Source organism: Plectropomus leopardus, chromosome 2, assembly GCF_026936395.1.
Source record: "Plectropomus leopardus strain MGB_pleo_1.0 chromosome 2, ASM2693639v1, whole genome shotgun sequence".
In the NCBI taxonomy this organism is placed as follows: domain Eukaryota; kingdom Metazoa; phylum Chordata; class Actinopteri; order Perciformes; family Serranidae; genus Plectropomus; species Plectropomus leopardus.
Window position 1 is genome coordinate 27,237,321 of NC_142177.1, and position 17,681 is coordinate 27,255,001.

General features: G+C 38.8%; 1 protein-coding gene across 2 annotated transcripts; it reads right to left on the reverse strand.

The window, feature by feature from the left end:
- On the reverse strand, positions 1 to 16,293 carry LOC121952095 (coiled-coil domain-containing protein 30). Of its 2 annotated transcripts, XM_088089602.1 has the most exons (21): positions 15,745 to 16,283; positions 13,522 to 13,698; positions 13,301 to 13,421; positions 11,869 to 12,080; positions 11,668 to 11,763; positions 11,069 to 11,234; positions 9,878 to 9,949; positions 8,578 to 8,693; positions 7,479 to 7,586; positions 6,411 to 6,500; positions 6,047 to 6,145; positions 5,269 to 5,379; positions 4,907 to 5,005; positions 4,661 to 4,755; positions 4,430 to 4,553; positions 4,097 to 4,209; positions 2,172 to 2,313; positions 1,676 to 1,812; positions 1,441 to 1,558; positions 376 to 437; positions 1 to 286 (listed from the first exon to the last, which is right to left on the reverse strand). In XM_088089602.1, the coding sequence occupies exons 1-21, from the start codon at positions 15,757 to 15,759 to the stop codon at positions 85 to 87; spliced, it is 2,475 nt and encodes an 824-aa protein (XP_087945728.1). In that variant the 5' UTR covers positions 15,760 to 16,283; the 3' UTR covers positions 1 to 84. The 2 variants fall into 2 exon arrangements, 1 of the variants encoding a protein (XP_087945728.1); XR_015779183.1 differs by lacking the exon at positions 1,676 to 1,812 and having other exon boundaries at positions 209 to 286; positions 15,745 to 16,293.
- Between the last annotated feature and the right edge of the window lie 1,388 nt (positions 16,294 to 17,681).

Sequence of the window (17,681 nt, forward strand, 5' to 3'; positions counted from 1 at the left end):
GAGAGGGGAATTTCTTTATTAATTTAATTTACTTGCAAATAAAACCATTTCTGTACAGTATATTCACATCGCATATAGAAAGTCTCAGGAACACGTGCTGTCTGAGCTGCTGAGGGCGGCCGAGGGCGCCGAGTGGTCCGAGTGTCTTTGAGCTGAGGTCAGATTCAGGTAACCCATTTCTGCTGATCGAGACATCAAACAGCGAGGGGGCGAAGTCACGTCTGTCTGCTCGCTCTGAGTATTCTCCAAAAAGCCCTGAACCTCAGTCGGCTCAGGCACCATCACACTAGAGATGAAAGTTCACAGACATTTAATGGTGTTTTATTTTGCAAGCGAACAGGTTTTTCCTAAATTCTGAATCAGGATCAAACTTACCTTGAAGTTTGCATAGGAAGTGATTTAAACACCTGCATGAGATTGGATGTTTTCTTCAGTTCCTGATGAAACAAAACAAAAGGTATGTTTAATATATTATTTTAGAAATTTTCTATTAGACTGTATTGTGTGTATAGCAAAGGCGGACTCTGGGCACACCAGCGTGGGTCGGTCAGTACTTGTCAGTAAAAGTCTTTGGTGTAGAATCAAAGATCTCAATTATTGGATGAATGGCCATAAAATCTGATGATCAAATGCATGAAATGTTCCTTTAGTGACCCCTGGGTCTCGTTCCACACCTTTGATAAAGGTATACTGTGCAGGATTGTCGGTTACTGTTTGGCCCCACTTTTACAGGCTGCTACATCAAAAGGATGAACACGTTTAGGCATCAATAATTCTGATCCAATAATCTATATAACAGTATATTATTAATATTCAGGGTTCCCACACATTTTCATGGATAACATTTCAAAACTTGACTTGAAATGACTTTTCAAAAGAAAACTTTTAAAAAAGAAAACAAGCGGGTTTGGAAGGCATGTTTTCTTTAAAAACCTGAAGAAACTATTGTAATGAACAAATAAACAAAAACAAACAAAATGTTGTCACGTGGATGTATATTAGAGCTACGTTGTGTAGTCAGCTACAGAAAATAAACTCACATTTACATTCATCTAATTCAATTCATTACACACAACTAATTTCCATGATTTTTCCAAAACTCTCAATGATTTTGACTGGTTCGATTACTTTTCCAGACCTGGAAAATGTATTTGTGAAATTCCATGACTCTTTCAGGTTTTCTATGATTGTGGGAACCCTGAATATTTACGATTAATATTGAGATGGGCCGAATGTGTATACTGAGTACTTTAACGTTTAGTGCTTTATGTTTTGCTAATGCTTATACTCTTGTACTCTTACCTGAGGAAATTTTTGAATGTGGGACTTTAACTTGTATCAAGTATATTTCTCCACTGTGGTATTACTGCTTTTACTTAATTAAACTGCAGCAATAACAGCGACAACACAAAGCTGCAAAGTGCCGAAAAGTGCCGGTACCTCAGTGAAGTGGACTGACTGCATGTTTTGCAGGCTGCGCTCCACGACAGCGAGCTGATTGGACATGTGGAGTATTTTGTTTCCGAGTTTCTTGTTTTCCATTTCTAGAAAATCCACCCTTGGGATCAAAAAACAATGAAGCCACATTTAGTAAAAGTGCAGTAATACTTTAAGCATAATGTGCAGACACTGTTTCATCGTGCAGTGAAGTGTTGACTGACTGTAAACTCGGTACCTGAATTTGGATAAAGAAGCTGTTAGATTACTGGCTTTCCTGTTCTGCTCCTCCTCATCCAGCTGTTGTAGTAGCCTTCTCCTCTCAACGAGTAGTTTCTCATTTTCTACAGTAATACTTAAGGTAATCTCTTTTTCCTGTCAGAGAAAATCAGTTTGAGTCCCTATATCATCTTGTTTGTTTAAAAAAGTCTGTAAGTCCATACAGGAATTACACATGAAGCAGCGTTTCCTGTTGACTTTCAGCATTACTACGGCTTAACATATGCCATGACAGCCTGTTACTGTGGTCACTGAGTCAACACATAAACATACTGTAGCTACAGAAGGAATAAAATGAGCTGTAATATTTTTTTCCAGAGCAAACATTATGATATCAATGCAAGTAGGAATAAATGTTGACTTAAGCCCCATTAAAAGATACTACCGGCATCCTGCTGCCTCACCTCAAACATCCTTTTTCGTTTGTCTCAAGCGGGACAAAGCTGCAGGTTTACCTGTGTGACTGAGTGGGAACACAAGGACAGTTCTCGCTCGAGAATTTTGATCTTCTCGTCACGCCATGTAGTTTCATCATCGCATTTCTGTTTGACTCGACACAGTTTTGCCTTGGTCTTTTCCTTCATTTCATGGTATTTACTGCAAGGAAATGGACCAAAATAACACATAACTTATTATATTAAATGTTAATTTAACTGTGTGCATTATGACATACAGTATGTTACAGGGTGAAGAAAAGTATTTTGCATTTGTTCATGCATACAAATCTCACTGGCTAAAACGTAAGTGCTCAAAATGCGGGCCGCGGGCAAATGGCGGCCCTCGGAAGTAACTGATGCTGCCCCTGAACGTGACATGAAATGCAAGCGTTATGTTGTAATGCTCAACTGTGGCATCAAACTACAACCTCTAACAAGCATGTGTCAGGTTAAGAAAAGCTTTTTGTTGAAAGTGTCACTGCACTCTGTTCCTACTGAATTTGGATGATCTGAACTCACACGGACAGCCGAGACACATCGCCGATCATACCTGTCACTTTCAGGCATCTCCAGCTGACCACTTGTTATGATTTCATTACTGCCCCACACACATTTATTGTGTCCACACTTTTGTTAGCTACTCAGTAGCATGCTTGCTACCCACGTTAACAGATGTATCAGTACAGCTGGAGGTATCGCTATCAGCCGGAACAACACGTCTCCATCAATCGGGCAAAACACTGGACGGTCAAGTAACACTTCATCCAATTCAACATAAAAGAAGTAAGTTACAGAGCATTAACACGCTTTCAACAAAACAACCACCACGTCCTGCACTGATGATGTCGTTCTTGTCAGAGGTGCATCAGGACGGCGTTAATGTTTGTTAATGTTACAACAAATCATATGTGGTCGTTTACATCCCAGACCACCTCAGCAAGTGGTTTGAGTGATCGGGTCAGAAATGTGTCTTTGTGGCCATTTAAACCCCTATTTAGCGCTGTCCACTTGTGATCAGATCACCCGAGACTCGTATTGACGCCTGGTCTAAACAGGGTGTAGTGCCTTGAAGAAGAAGGACAGTGGAGGTTTCTTCTTTTCTTTGGTAAGTCTGTGTGTTTAAATAAACTGTCAGTGGAGTACTACTGCAAAACAGTGTTGGACCATGAGTGATGGCCATAGGATCAGTGCTAGGACAGCGAGGCTACAGGCAGACTCACATCCTTTAACTGTAGCCTGGCAGCCGAATGCTCGCTCTCTGGTTATATGTGTGCAGGAAACTAAGCCCTGGAAGTCCTAGGCGAGTGTTTGCCCAAAGTACCGGTATGAAGTGCCCAGGGTTGTTTGTGTTGACAGAAGCTGCTGGCCTCATTGCAACTAACGGCACCTCGCAGTGTAAATGCTCTGTCATCAGTAAGGTAAAGATCGCAATTTCACAACTTGGCAGTTTAATGTGGAAGTCAGATAGAAAGATCACGATGGAAATAGTTCTGTATAGTTGATGCGAAAAGCAGTTTTTAGGCAAAAATGGATAAACTCTTACTTTGACAGGGACAGATAAAGCAATCTGCCTTATCTGCAAATGTGATTTCAGTGCTCAAGTAATTTATGTCTGTTGCAAGCCATTGTGAGGCCAACCAAAAATCCTACGACAAGTTCATGGGTGAAAAGCTTCAGCATGACTTATCTGGCCAACAGTCAGAAGTGAAGCTGTAAACAAGCTATATGGAAGCTCACAAAATGTATAAGTGTAGTAAGCTGCTCAGCGATGGAGAGTTTGTGTGGGATTGCTCGGTGTAAGTGAAGTCCCTGAACTGGCGCTCTCATCATCAAAACTTTTAGAGCCCCTGGGCTAAAGTGAAATATTCAGTTTCATCAAGCTTTAGTTTGTGTTGTGTTCTGTTTTTTGGCTGATGGCATCATAATGCTCATGCACTTGTTACCTCCGCTCTTTGTCGAGAGATTTAAGGGTTTCACAGATCTCTTTCTTGAGAGTCTCGCACTCATCTTGGGTGGCCAACAGAGTCTTTACTGCTTCTTGATAATCAGGACACTCCTACAGCCCAAAGTACAGACATCAGCAGTTGCAGAAATTAACGGTACATGTTGTCAACTCACACTGGCACGTTTTAATTAATTTACAGCTTTTCTTAACATGATCTCAATATGTGGGTGGCAACAGTTTCTGCACTTTAGTACTGGTCAAAGGTCACACAATAAATGGAAGCTCTAACACCACAGCAGGCCTGATAGGTATTCAAATATATAACAGTTACCTTACACAGTGTGTTCTCCTTGTTCTGCAGCACCTGCAGCTGTGTTTGTAGCTCTTTTTCATCTTTCAGCTGACAGAGAGTGTTCTCATAATGCTGCAAATCTGCTTCTTTTTGCTTCCACAGACTTCAAACACACAGAAATGTTCACTAACTGATGTGTTTCTGCAACATTTCAAGTTGGCATGCACATAGAGTAGCTGCTGGATGGTGTGTGAAGGTAGAATATCCTACTTTTGATCCTGAAGATTTTTGTTGGTGCAAATGGTGGCTATAAGGTTATCCAGGTCATTATGGGAAGTGTCTAGCTGCTGCTTCAGGGAATGTACCTGAGAGGACAAAATAAGATTTTGGCATCATGTAACAGGAAAAAAAGACAACTGTAGTAAATTTCTCTCAAAAATAATCTGTTAATGAATTAATCTGTAATGTGAATATGTGAAACCCCTCAGTAAACTTTTAATTTTTTGAATCACTCACTTCTGACTCACTCTCCAGAAGGCATTTGGACTGAGCGCTGAGCCTATTTTGTAAATCTCTGCAGATCTCATTGCTTTGAATCAATTCAGTTGCTTGGGACTGGAAACACAACAAGATCAAGATGCATGTATCGACCACAACATTATTTCATGAGTATAGTTTGTTGACACTGATGTGTTCAGCAGTGTGTTTAACAAGAATAAGACTGAGTCAGTGATACAAGTCTGTTTAGTAAAACTAACTTTGTTTGCAGATGAGTAGAAAAATGTGTTGAGCCTCTGCTCTGTTTGAGTTGGTGATAACACTTAAAGCTGATACAGTCCTCTCATGTATTGCTCGAGGATATGTGCAGTGACACTTACTTTAGCTAACTCATTAGCCTGATCAGCCTGAACCTGCACAGTGAGGAGCTGCTGCTGCTGCTCCTGCAGGGCTGACTCAAGCCGCTCCACCTCCCTCTGCAGAGACAACACCTGAGAAAAATCACACAGATTCATGTGTAGTTACACTAGCTACCAAAGCTTCCAAATGCCGATACTTTGTAATTTGCAAATACCCCTATCTTTACACTTAATTGTGCTTAATCTGAAAAGAATGTGCTTTCTGAAGATTTTTCCACACATTTTTATTCAAACTCCATGACAAAAACATCTTAATTTAAAGTGAAGGACACTGAAAGATTCATCATTCAGTCTTCGTTCCAAAAAGTGCATGATAAACCTGTAAATATTTGAAAAAAGTAAATTGTCTCTCTCTCTCTAAGCAATTTAACTGTAAGCCTACAAATCCTACAGTCAACAGTATTTAACGAGGATTTTTTTATTTACACTACATGATATAACAGACAAGTTATTGGCTTAAAGAGATATACAGCATGATGCTGGCAGGCTAAACTGCAGATTACAAAAGATGTGTTTGTGGTATAAATATCGGAGACAAATAGACTTTCAGGACTTACTGCAAAGGTTTGGTTTCACAACACCTGGAGGACGCTTCCTAATAATTAAGATACATTCAAACTTATTTGTTTGGAAGAGATGAAATGAAATAGTCGGGGCCGTGTTGTTTTTTGACAGCCATATAAGCTATTCATGATAAATGGCATTAGTTTGCCATCTGTTCATATTCTTATGCACTCACAGTTTCCTCCTTTTCCAAAAGGCGTTTTGTCTGGGCAGTTAGCTCCTCTTGTAAAAGTCTGCACATCTGGTTGCTCTGTGCTAGCTCTGCTGCCTGAGACTAAAAAAAAAAAGAAACAATAGGTTCTTTTTCAGCATGCACAAACATCTGTGTTTGGTCCTTTTAAAGGATTTTGAGGAACAAATTTAAAATCAGTTAGTCAGCACTGTATACTGTCTCTTGAATTTAACTCGCATCTGTCCTTCAACATGCATGCAAAAAAACGGTGATAATAGTAAAGATGTGTATGTGTTTGAGGCTGAGTTACATTCTGCTTTAACGTTAAAAGGCTGAGAGGCTGAGGGATCTGTGAAGTGGGACTTACTTTAGCTAACTTGTTGACCTGGTTGGCCTGAACCTGCTCAGTCTGCTGCTGCAGCTCCTGCAGTGCTGACTCCAGCCGCTCCACCTCCCTCTGCAGGGACACGACCTGGTGAAAACTCATGCATACTGCATCTGGGTCTCTGACCAGGTTCCACGTTTGTGAGACATCATAAATTAGACAAAACGATTTACAAAAGATTGTTGTTGCCCTGTAAAGGCTGCACATGTTTACAACTGCAGATTCTCGCAAGATTAGACTGAATGTAAAGATTTTGAAGCTAACACTTTTCTGTCACTTTTTTATGTGACCGCAAACCATTTTAAGCTCCATCTTTGCCATCTATAAAATATAGTGTAACATTCATTATTTCTGTTCTACTACTACATTTTAATTTTATCACTTTACATTAAAATACCTGTACTTTCAACCAACTAAATCTGCACTACAGCCACATTCATTTCTATTGTGGCAACAACTGTCTTTAGTAGTCCTGGAACTGGACTACTTAACTACATTGTGTTTTTATTCCTATGCTTATACTGTCTATCCCTTGTGTATATTTTTTTTATTTGTTTGCAATATGTAGTAAGCTACTGGTGCCTCAGTTTCCCTTTGGATGAATAAAGTATCTATCTATATCTAGCATATCAATCTTATCTATCCATCTATCTGTTTATCTGCTTACCTAAACCCTTATAAAATCTGTTAAACAATTAGATGGAGGGAAGTGTTTTGTAGTACAAAGTTATGAATGTAGTTAAGAACAAAAGCCACTGACTTCAACACTGGCAAAAAGCTGTTGGATCTAATTTTTTTTCCCACAGCTGCATTCATCCTCAAACCTACACGTGACAAACAGCATTAGAATGCAAACGGACTGCATTCATCTCACATATTCACTCCCTGCCACCTCCTCTGCTAAAAGACTTTCAGTCAGAGCAATGAGTTTCTCTGTTTCCTGTCTGTACTCGCATGAAAATTCAGGCATAGTTTGATTTAAAAACTTCTGTAGTTTTTTTGAACATCCATTTGTTTCCACAGTTAGTGAGTTTGGGTAATGAGGCTTACTTCAGCCAGCTCTGTGGCCCTGTCAGCCTGAACCTGCACAGTGAGGAGCCGCTGCTGCTCCTGCAGGGCTGACTCCAGCTGCTCCACTTGCTCCTTCAGAGGCATCACCTGAGACAAACACACATACAGCACAGTGAGGCTGAAACACATATTCATGACAATAGCTTCTTGATTAATGAATTAATCATTTGGTCTAAACAAGAAGAAGTGAAAATGGCTGTTAGGATTTTTCATAGCTGACATATTCTTCTGTCCGACCATCAGACCTAAACCCCCAATTATTCAGTTCACCACATTTGAAAAACAAACAAAAAAAAATTCTAGGGCACTGAGTAGCTCAGTTGGTAGAGCAAGCTCCCTATATACATGATTATATATATTATTTATATCAATTAATTGTTTGGTCGACAAAACATTGTAAAACAGTGAGAAAAGCCTGTTACACATCCTTGAGCCTTAAGTGACCGACCAATGTTTCCAAACCCCAAAATTTTACATAAGGACTTGTTCTTTACCAAAAAGTCAAACCAAGAAAAGCAGCAAATCCTCATCTGAGAACCTGGATATATCCTATGTTTGATTAAAAAATCAACAGTTAATATTGCCGATTAATTTTCAGTCAATCCAATAAGTGATTAATTGAGTAATCCTTGCAGTTGAGACAGTAATGTTGCCAGAATTATAAACATTATACTGTAAGAAAGAACAACAGCTGTGAACTATGCACTCTAAATGTGATTTAATAAAACTGATGTCTCAACATCTCACACACTCTCCTGACAGAATGAATAACCATCATTATCAATACAAGCCCACAGTCTGAAATAAGGCCGACTGAAGTCTGCCCTTTGACTGCAGAAAATAATGGGCAAAATTAAGAGCTTGTTCCACCCGTCTTATTATATACTTTATACTTACCAACTTTCAGCATCGATGACAGTGATGTGTGCGGCTTATAACAGCACTGTAAATTTAAACTTATTCTGTCACTGAAATTCTAAAGTCTTTGCTGCAACAAATTGTGGAAAATTAAAAATTCATGAATCTAGTGTTGTTTCATCACGACTGATAAAATACGTTATTCCAGCAGGAATTTTACCGTCTGTTGCAGAGAGCTCTTCTCAGCATCCAGGGTGCGAACTCTGTTCCTCAAAGCTCTGATCTCAAGGTCCAGACGATCGTTCAGCTCTTTGGCCTTTCGCAACTCCACCATTTCTTTTAAAATAAAGTCAGACAAAGCACTCTTCAGAGTATGAATAATACATGTTATATTCTCATCTGAAATGCTGGTCGATTTGTGAGTGTGTTGCAGACTGAAAATAAGAACACTGATAGCTTAAGAATATTTTAGGCACTTCTTTATACGATTTAACAAAAAATATAAATATTGTTGTGAGGATCACATCAAAAGCAGCAGGCTCACTCTGTCAGATGGGCCTTTCTATGTGAAGTTTGCACATTTACCCCCGATTTGTGTGGGTTTCCACCCACAACCTCAAGACCTAGAGCTAGTTCCATAAATCTCACAGCTAAGACAGTGAGTATGCACAAAGGCAGAAATATGCATAAGCATTCTTTTTATCAGATTTATAAAGCAGCACATCAACCTGATTCTGATCTATAAACCTCAGTTTCTGTGGCGCTGGACGCACATGCACAAGCTTCATTTACACTTCAACAGGTAGCTTTGAATGACTCCCCTACACATCTGACTGCATGTCGAAAATTTATTAATACAATATCCTTCCATCATTCTTTAGGCCTGTCGATGAAAAATACGACACAGTTTCACCCACTGTGTTGCATCAGGGAGGTTATAAAAATAATGATAAAATTTATAGCTTGCATAAAATTTAAAATTGATTTTATAAATGCTCTTTTGGTTGACATTTTACATAACTCTGTGTAACCTGCAAAAATATTAACAGTTAGTGATATTGGCAAATAGCCATAAAAAAATTTTTAAATCTCATATCACCCGCAGCTATCTCAGATTAAACTGTGTGTACACCTGGTCTGAATAATGTACGACATGCACATTCTCACCGCATATTCTTAGATGTGGTTTTTGGCCAAACATCGTTTATGTAATCTGGCCTCTGTAGGTGTTGGAAAATGGAAAGTGTAACTTGTCTTCAGGCATGGCTATGAGTGTGTTTCTTTGTGTGCGTAACAGACAAGTAACATGCCAAGAGTCTTTCTTTCCTCTCAACCAGTGCATGCTGATATAATCTCCAGCCTATGAGCACAAGATAGGCAAGTATACAAAATAGATGAATCTGAGCTGTGTGAGGATTGTAGCACAGTTTCTTTTCTCCCCTTTACACCCAATATAAACTCAATAATTTGGCAAGTCTTTGGAGACAGACAAGAGAACACACATGAAAAAGAATTCTCACCATATTTCTTCAGTTTTTGTACTTCCTGTCTCAGCTGCTCGACCTCCTGCTGTGCTGCCTGCAGCTCAGGCTCTAAAAAACAAAGATGTTAGAATAAACACAAAGCTGCTGGAAGAGTTTCCTCTTCGATCGAGAGCAGTGGAAGTTGGTGGTAACTTCAGTTTTAGTTCAGAGTTTGTTTGGATATTGCATGATGGCAAAACAACTTTTGACAGCTAGCTATATACAATACTTATTCAGGATTCTGCTCAACGTTTGTGATGTTTTCTTTTCTGGTGGTGTATTTATTGGCAGTGGTTTAAACCTTGATTTAAAGGAATACTTCACCCACAAAAAGATCATTTATATATCAATTACCCATCCCCTGTTATGTTTGACTTTGCAAGACTTGATAGACTATGATAATACTGCACGACTTATACAAGAATTTGTAGATGATCATTTTAATATAATTCTGCTGTTGTTGTGGCCCCTGTTAACTTCAGATCAATAAGAATTTTGCTCAGTTTTCTGAGTCTTCCTTCACAATGGAAGCATGTGAGAAAAATTTTTTCTTCACGAATTTACGGAAGCATACGGTGAATGATTGATATACAAATGATCATTTTGTGCGTAAAGTATTCCTTTGAAACCTGGGCAAACTGGCTGGATTTCTTTCAAAAACATGGAGGAAAGCAAAGAGCGACTTAAGGATAAAGGAACCAGAAATAAACAAAAAAATTAGTAAAAAAAAAAATATGTGAAAAAAAGTACATGAGAATGAGCACACACAAAAAAAGACAGTGAAATGACCTGGAAAAAAACAGCTTAAAACAAAACGATTCTCTAAAATTATGATAATTAGAAGTATGGTGATATGGAAATTTTTTCCTAACTTTTTTTTTTTTAATTCTAAAACTTCTGATTTCTTGCATTTTGACAGACATGTCTTGCCAAGTTGGTCATTGCCTTTTTTACCCATGCTTTCAAAAGAAATCAAACCAATGTGTTCAGGGTTCAAAGGGAAAAATACTTGTGAAAGGCACCTGGATGCAGTACAAGAAAAGTGATGTTCATCTAAGAGTTACATGGCCAAAAAGCAAACCGTGAAAACACTGAGATTGTGGTGACAGTCAGCTACCCGCTTATCACCATGAAAAATGTCATTGAGAATGACTGTTTGCTTTTGAGTAGCTGATTAACATCCCTCACCATAAGTTCTTTGAGTCAAATGGGCAGACTCCAACTCATCAGTCAAACGTCGGATCTCATTGTGGGCCATGGCCAGCCGGCGGGAGCCCTCCTCCAGGTCCCGCTCCAGACGGTAACATTCCCTCTCCACGCTGCTTGCCTGGCCAGCCAAGTGCCTGGCTTCAGCCTAAAAAGAGACAGAAACAGCAAACAACCCTCATTTAAGTGTTTGCTGCACTATGAAGAGAACCAACAACAGCATTTCATAAATGCACGCAAGAACAGACAAGAGACCTGGAGAAGTGCACTGGATCAAGATGCATCAGTGGTGTGGTATCTTGAATTTCTTCTGCCATGCAAAGTGCCCTAGTTTGAGCTGGTAACAAAGCTTAACGACACTGGAACGAAAAAAAGAGGTTGCAGTTAATGTGGATGCTGCAGAGCAGGAGTCCTGAGTGGAAAACATGCAAAAGATCCTCATAATCAAAGCATGCACACTGGGATACACAAAATAAAGTCAGTGTGGCTAATTGCCCCGCATTTTACAGCTGACCTGAGTGCAGTTTTTAGTGTTCGTTAGTATGGGATGCAGAAACATTGCTTTTGATAAAAGGGCATACAGGAATAAAAGCGTGTTTGCTCTGTGATGCTTTGTGGAGTCCGAAGAGTCTCCTCCATGGGCTCTGGCTGTGACGTAGTGCCCCCTTGTGGGAAGACTGTGGAATAACAGAAACGTAGAAGTCACTGGCCCACAGAGACATATAGATGTACAGAGTGTTGTTTTAATGATAGAAAAAAATCTTAAAGGTTCTTCCTCTAACCTGGTGTGCAACGCTCTTCAGCGTCTGGCCTTCAGTCCCCTGTGGGCTGGCTGTGTTTCCATCGGCCGTCAGACTGTTAAGACCCTCACTTGTCTCCAGTAAGGAAGCTCTCTCCACCAGGAGGTAGGCCACCTGCTCACTGGGGCTGCTGTGAATCAGCTCTGTCAGACCCTGCTGGTAGAGCATCTTAGCCACCTCGCTTATCTGGGCGTCTGTACAACGGAGAATGGTGACAGAGTGGGATTTATAAGCTTTACAATCTGTGCACCCTTCTCTCAGCTAGGCAGACAGTTTAAGTCAGTTTTGCCAACACGGCTTGTGTTCTTAAAGGATGTAGGCTAACTGCTTGATATAACAATGTCTGCCTGCCTTCAGCCACATTTCCACTTCCCGCTCGCCCCTGCATTTACCATTCCCCATCCCTCCACCAGATGCCGTGGGAGCCAGTTAAGCACATATTTGGAAAAACATGTTTGTGTTAAATGGGTTCTATTATTTAAGTTTCTGTAACATTTCATAATTTCATTGCATTAGCAATGTAATGGTGGTTAATGTTCAGAGATGTTTCTTTGACTTCAGAAAACACATTTGCAAGGAGGTGGTTGGAGTTGAAAGCGGATACGCAAAGTTCAGGATTGTGATACCAGAATCCCAGATTCTTGTCTTGGTTTAGACAATCATGGCTCTTTGGTTAAGGTTAGGGAAAAATATCATGTTTTCAGTTCATTAAAAAGGTAATAATGAAAGAATAATACGGGAGACACTGTGTGTGGATAGTGCATTGCAAGATTATCTATTTTGGAAGAAACCAAAAACGTTGCTGAAAACGTGCCTTTAAAACAATGACGTTTACAATTTAGACAACGTGCAGAAGTTTTTCCCTCAGTTGTGTTCTGCTCGCCCCTCTCCTACGCACCTGTTTTGCTCCGGAAGAAACCAAATGAAATACGTTATCAGTGAACATTTTGCTGACACGATGAGTATTAACTTTAGCAACTTCCCAGACATGTTAATTAACAACATGTTATTTGCTTTGCATTATGTTTCCTTTAAAATGTATTTACTGTTTCAAACTAGTTCCATATAAACATAATTTTCCAGGAGTCATGTCTGTTTCTATGGAAACATCTGGGACTGTGTCCCACACAGTAGATGGGACAGTCCTATCATCACTATCCACTAGAGTGACATGTCTTGGCAAACTGTCCAACAAGACAGGACAGCTAACAGGGTTGTGTTACTGGATAAAAATGTTAAAGATAAAATCGTTGATGAATGAGACAAAAGTTATTGCAGTACAATCTCAAAATCTTTTGGAAAATGAGACAATAAGACAGTATGATGCAGATAAAGATCCAGAGGTTTGAATGTTGTTGCTACCGCTCTTGTGGTTATTCTTATTTATAGGTAGTGTACAGGGACAGTTTCCAACCTTGAAGGGATATTAGGCGTCGCAGCTGGTCCTTGAGCTGATCGTTTTCGTCTTGTATCTCCTGAGCCAAAACATCTTTGTGCTCTGTAAAGATTCGGATCTGTTCCAGGGACTTGCGGACCTTCCAGACAGACAGAAGGCAGACACAGACCTTCAATTATTCTCACTCATTTTGACCATTTCTGATGATGTTGGTCATTTAACAGTGATATCATACACACCTCGGCCATCTCTGCACAGTGTTGTGAGCGCTGGGTGTCCAGGTCCCATGTCACACTCTTCAGACGGCTTCTTGTGCGCTGGAGGGCACTCCATAGCAGACACAGCTGAGCCTCCTTCGGGGAGTCAGGAGCGAGTCCCTCCTCACTGAGCCATGTGGCGATCCGCTCCAGCTCCTCCTGGGGATGGTGCAGGTGACATGTGGACATGGTCACAGACAAACCACCTTGTCTCATGCTTAGAAAAGGCTTCCTGTCGCTGACAACCTGCATTGTTGGGGGAGAAACTGTTTCACATCTTTCAAATTTGTCTCTAATGGTAATTTTAGGAATGTCCCTATGGGATTGGATTTGATTTCATTCCCAATCAACCCATTTTTTTAATTAATTGGTTACTTAATTGCTTATTTTAAGCCCCCGATCCTTTGTTTACGTCTGCCGTCACGCAGGCATCAGTTACGGAGAGTGCCATTTTTGAGAGTTATGCAGGTTTTATTGTAATGCTGCTACTCCAATAAGTAGAAATGTTTTTTCATATTCAAGCTTCTACACCACTTTAAGTGATATAGAAGTTTTTGTTGTTGATTTTTAATAACTATCTTCAGATTAATGCTATAAGAAGCTGAATTGTGACAGAGTTTATTTACTGTGACTGTGAATGTTAAAGTTCAGCTGTAACACTGCTTAGTGGAATTGTGCTTTTATCACTTATTTATAGTGTTCTGTACTTTTATTACAATGCTACACGTATTTGAGAGCTATTTCTAAAGACACATTTTAATTTGTTTACTTTATTTAAAAAGCAAATGTTTTTGGCTTCTTTACTTTGTTTTTACCCTTAGGAACTGTCTGGATGCAGACACCTTTTCTTGTATAGCATTGCTGAGCAATGTGAAAATGTTAAGCATATACACGGGATTGATTTTAAAAACTTTAATGTACCAGTTCAAGAATCGGAGTGGGATACTCAAAATCAAATGACACTGATCAAGATCAGAGGCAACAAAAAACAAAACAAAAAACCTTGATCCCTAATTAATTTTACATAATTTTACTGAGTGAATAGGATGTCATTTTTCAAATTTTAAATATGTAATTTTTTTAATCTCACCGTGCAACTTCAGTTCACTTACTGTAAGAAAGATTGACAACAAGATTAAAATACATAAATGTTTTTTTCATAGGATAAGGTGAGTAACTTTGTGTTTTTCCCTCAGAGTAACAGAATTAGGCTACATGTTACATCCCAAAATGGCAAGTAGCTTTGAAAAAAAATCAACAAAGGCTCACCAGCTCTGAACTAAAGTGAGATAACGGACACTTATCTTGGCTGCGGCTAAAGCTGTTTGCACAATTTTGGGGAACAGCTGTTTCTCTGTGGAGACAGCTGGCATTGCCAAGATGTTTCTGTGGAGCAGCAGCTTCCTTGTTTATCAGTGGTAGTCTGAAACTAAATAACACAATAAAATAAAAACTGACCACACTTCAAAGTCAGAATCAGAATATGGTTTAATTGCAAGTATGTTTTCACAAGCAATTTGCTTTGGTACCTGGTGCACAGATTAAACATAGAGTAAACATATTAAGAGGAAAGTACTGCAACTCTCAAGAATGGATATAAATTAGAAAAAAGTTACAATAGAAGTATGACAAAGATACCTTAAAAAGTACTACAACATAAAAGACGTGTACACTATAGCTGTCTCTGAATTAAAAAAAATTGTACAGTTGAGCAGGATGTGCAAAAAATTTCAGTTTTGGTTGTTTTTTTGTTTGTTTGTTTACTTTTTGGAAAGTTCTTCCTTTTTTCTTTAAAAAAATTTGTTTCTTTGTCTTTTTTTCTAATAATTTTATTATATTATATAATCATTTGTTTTTGTGTGTTTAAGATTTTTCTGCATTGTGTACTTTTACTTTTAATACTTTAGGTAAATATTCCGGATAACACTTACTTTTATTTAAATTCTATTTTCAATGCAGGATTTTCACTTGTAACAGAGTATTTTCACAGGGTGGTATAAGTACTTTTACTCAAGTAAAGACTGAGTATTTCTTCACCGCTGACTGAAGGTGACAAAGGACAGAAAGTAAAGGGGTTTCAGATTAATCTCATCACCATCTTTGCAGCGACGGAGCTCATCGAGTGTCTGGCGGTTTGGCTAAAGTTTAGGTTTAAGCTAGCGCTAAAGTAAACAAAAAGAGGTAAAAGCAGAATATGTTCGGTACCTCTGGTTGGTCCATGTGTCCTGCGGTGGGAAACAACTTTCCACTGTAGTTTACAATCACATTTCAGCCTTAAATTGTAGTAGTTTTCCGAAAAAGCGAGCAGTGAAAATCAGCTCTCACTGGCATGGAGACAGACCGTAACAGCGAGACATAAACATCCGAGTGTCCCGCTGTCCCAGCCGTTATAACGGTACGAACCAAACAAGGATGTCCGCACTCAACTCCCCACAAACTCTGGGATTTAACAACAAAACCAGCAAGAAAGAGTGAAAACGTGATGTGGGCTGAGGCTGAGGGATTGTGTACTACAGTATCAGTCTGTGGTTTGGAGTAAGCGGTGGTGTCAGGTTCTGCTTGGTGTAAAAACCCTCGGCTCTTGCGCACTGAGATGTCCGTGGGTCCGTGAAGGGGTCTTATGGGTCTGTTAACAGCGCCGATAGTTCAAATTCCCGTGTAAACATCAGTAAAAACGAAACTTTGTAAGAATCCAATTCACGTTTCATCTTTGGCTCAACCTAGCGTAAAATGATGGGCAGTGGTGGAAGAAGTATGGGCATCTTTCACTTAAGTGAAAGTACTAAGTGAAAATACTCTAACAAGTAAAAGTCCTGCATAAAAATGGTACTTAAATTTGAGTCAGTAAGTATAATCAGGAAAATGCAAGTATGAACATTAAAAGTATCCAATGCAGAAAAATCGTCCCCATAAAAGAGACCCCCCCCCCCCCCCAAAAAAAAATTAAATTAAAGAGGACAAAAAATCTACAAACTCCAAAATTATATAACATAGTTTTAAAAAAATTAAATTAAAAAATAAATAAATAGAAAAGACACCCAAAACTAAGTCATCTTAAAGAATACAAAATACAATAAAAAAAACTGTATTATAAAAAGAAAAAACACCCAAAGCCTCAAAATTATAAAAAAGAAAAAAAAAAAGGGGCGGGGGGGGGGGGGCAAAATTATTCAAAAAACTAGAAAAAACACCCCAAAACTAATCATTATTTTAAAATGATTTTTTTAAATTCTTAGTTATAAAGAAATTGAAAAAACACCCCAAATTTAAAAAATAATAGGAAAATACCCAAAAATTACCTTAAAAAGAAGAAATACAGATAAAACTACTCAAAATCATAAACAAAACTGACAATAACACCCCCAAAACTCAAAATTATTGAATAAAGATATAAAATAGGAAAAAGACTTAAATGTTTCTCAAAATAGTTGGGAATGAGTTTTCTTTGAATATACTGATTAATTAACTAATTGTTGCAGCTGTATTTCTAAAATCTCTTTGCTAATTTCATTTGTAATGGTTACAAGGCACATTCCACCACTGCAGTGGGGAGATTTTCTTTTAAGAGTATCTTTGGGCAATTTCATTTTTTTTGGATAGTTGAAGACGCAGACTGAAAACGGAGGAGAGAGACCTGCAATAACAGCCACCAGCTGGAATGGAGCCACGACATTACGGTAATGTGGCATGTTTATGATTTGTGATATGTATTTGTTTTTGTTGTAAAACACTGTAGTTCTTTGATCTGTGAGACACATTTCCTTCCCTAATTGAATAATTATGTTTATTTTTTTATCGTAATCAGTGTAATTTAATGAAACAGAATATCCATGCAAATTGATATTTTGCCCAGGGATTAAATTTAGGTTTAAACACTGTGTGTTGTGTCTTGGGTGGTCTGAGACTTCCGGCACATTTACAGTCAAAAGTGGGCAGTAATCAACCCTTACTTCCTGCCTTTCAATCTCCTCTCTCGAGAAATATTGTGGTGGTCTCCATGCCAAGCTGCACTGCTGAATGAACAGCATGAGTTCATGTGCAGCACTGGCACAAAAGTGTGGCTTTAATAATAAAAAAATTAACCATTGCCAGCCCACACATTTAGCACTGTTGGAGTAAAGTATGTTTCAACTCTTTTACTG